At 44.8% G+C, this 2,500-nt stretch overlaps 1 protein-coding gene across 1 annotated transcript in view; it reads left to right on the forward strand.

Moving 5' to 3' along the window:
• The first annotated feature begins 178 nt into the window (after window positions 1-178).
• rnf34b (ring finger protein 34b) overlaps window positions 179-2,500 on the forward strand; it is a 29,810-nt gene continuing 27,488 nt past the window's right edge. Inside the window, exons 1-2 of the mRNA XM_048259321.1 lie at window positions 179-269; window positions 1,966-2,046. Of these exons, the coding sequence (XP_048115278.1) occupies window positions 264-269; window positions 1,966-2,046 (87 nt within the window). The 5' untranslated portion in view covers window positions 179-263. The remainder of the gene's footprint in view (window positions 270-1,965; window positions 2,047-2,500) is intronic.

Consider the following 2,500-nt stretch of genomic DNA (forward strand, 5'->3'; position numbering starts at 1 on the left):
AACACGCCCACTCAAACGTCATTGGCCACTATACATAACAGTGAGACTTGGGCTCGCCCACTCAAACGCGATTGGCTGCTATACATAACGGGACATTTTAATAATTCTGATTGGTGGAAATATTCTAGTCCATTACGTTATGCTTGTCTTTGCAAATGTATCAGGAGAGACTGGAAACGAAGACGTAATGTAGTGAATCTTTCTGTTCTTGCAATGCGCATCATTTTGTCATTATCTGACAAATTCCACAGCCTGGAATAGCAATGAAGGTACAGTGACATCATAAAAAATGCTATGCTGGTTTTCTGTTTGTAGCCTACTGCTTATTATTGTCTGCGAGGATAATCTATGTTTTATACTGTGTGCATCGCAACTTTCATGCTTGCCTCTTTAGCCTCGAGAAATAAGATATGTGAGAATATAATAATGCGAAACTAAGAAATATACCTATATATCACTTATTTTTTTTCAAGTAGCCTACACACATTGTAACTGCACGGTGGTTAAAACGGGAACGCGCGTTATATTTCTGATACCGGTGCCGGTCATTTCGCCGGTATATGTGACAAAAAGATGCGTCTTAGATATCTAGGGACATTTTAGAATTCCACATTTCAACCTTAGCATATATTGCTAAATAAAGGATCATGGGCAGTTTTTGTGACATCTAGCATCACTGCCTTTCACTCACCCCATCCATCCATCGCAGAAGGCTAATCTGCTGTAATGAGATCAGACGGACAGACGGCAGTGACAGGGAAGTGTGAATGAAGGAGCTCCTCGCCAGACTGCTGAAAACAAACAGAAAAAAAACGCCACAGCACGCGAGTTAGCGGGAAACTACTGTATGCATTTTCACATAGTTTTGGCTGCGATGACGGTGATGACGTTCATAATGATGATGATGACTGTAATGATGTCGGGTGATTCGCACGAAGTAATTCATGAAACGAACTGTCAGGTAGGCTAATGATGGCCCTGACTTTGGCCATAAAAACTCGTGCGTAAATGTGACAGTCTACATCATGTGTCCATGCGTGCTGTATACTGTTAGAGGCAGGTTTCATATCGTTGTAGTGAGAGGAGTTCTTCTTGTTTGCAGACATAGGCCTATAGAGTTTCTACGAATATCAGTACGTTATGAATGTGCTGAGTTCGGGAACCTGAACCTGAAGTAAGTATTTGGACAGTTATTATACCATACTGTGCGCGCGCTCAAGTCTTCATTTATATTCCCCGTAGAGAGATAGTTGTGACGTATGAGCAGTCTAATCTGGCTTTGCCCTGAAAAACAGCATTTGAAATAGTAAGCATTGGCAAAGGGAGCACTGATTCAGCCCTGTCTTACGGGTAAAAGCGTTAGCCTATCATTGTACAGGCCTATTACATTACAGCTCTCTCTCTCTCTCTCGCTCTCTCTCTCTCTCACTCTCTCTCTCCTTCTCTCTGTCTGTCTGTCACCCCCTTATCTGTATGCAGTAGTGCTAAGGGAAGTTAGTGAGATTTTGTTGCCTTTGTGGCTGATGTGTTTGGCTGGTGTGGTGTCCCTAATCACCAAGTAGGTAATAATCTGTGGAGCAATTGCACTAAGTAATATTACAAGCCGAGTCCGCATGATCCTATTTTGGAAACGATCAGATGGTTTAGTGTTTTTGGGGAATGAAGAGGAAGTGGAATGGGCCCAGAATCAATTCCACAGCGCCCCTTTATTGAACATGCCAGTCATATTTTAATATCCGAGTGTTATCCAGGAGAAGCAGAGAGTTTGCGTTTTATCAGCACGGCCCCCGAGCTCCCGAGCTCTCCTGATCCACATCAGAGTTTCTGCAGCTGAGCTGCTCTCGTCTCATCAGATCTCACCTCATCTCGTCTCACCACATCTCATCTCATCTCCTCAGGCTGCTGGAGTACAGCTGGTGTGTGGAAGGGCAAATAGTGTGTAAACTGCCTTGTCTCTGTACACAGGTGAACACTCGGGCAAATGAATACTCATCAGGGGTAAATGAACACTCATCAGGGGCAGATGAACTCTCAGGGGCAGATCAGGTGAGTGCTCAGGGGCAGGTCAACAGAGGTGTAAAGGGCGTAGTGTGAGGGACTGACTAGGAGACACTGAGAAGGATACTAACTAGGAGACATGGAGAGGGACACTAACTAGGAGACACTGGCAGTAGGGACAAGGTGGGGGGGCAGACAGAGGAAGACTGACAGAAGAAGACTTCAAGAGACTGAGAGAGAAAAGCTGAGTGACAGGCAGAGATGGACACTGACTAGGAGACACTGAGAAGGATACTAACTAGGATACATGGAGAGGGACACTGACTAGGAGACACTGAGAAGGATACTAACTAGGAGACATGGAGAGGGACACAAACTAGGAGACATTAAGAGGAACACTAACTAGGAGGCACTGAAAGGGGCACTAACTAGGAGGCACTGAGAAGGAACACCAACTAGGAGACACTGAGAAGGACACTAACTAGGAGACATGGAGAGGGAC

Source organism: Alosa alosa, chromosome 12 (assembly GCF_017589495.1).
Source record: "Alosa alosa isolate M-15738 ecotype Scorff River chromosome 12, AALO_Geno_1.1, whole genome shotgun sequence".
In the NCBI taxonomy this organism is placed as follows: Eukaryota; Metazoa; Chordata; class Actinopteri; order Clupeiformes; family Clupeidae; genus Alosa; species Alosa alosa.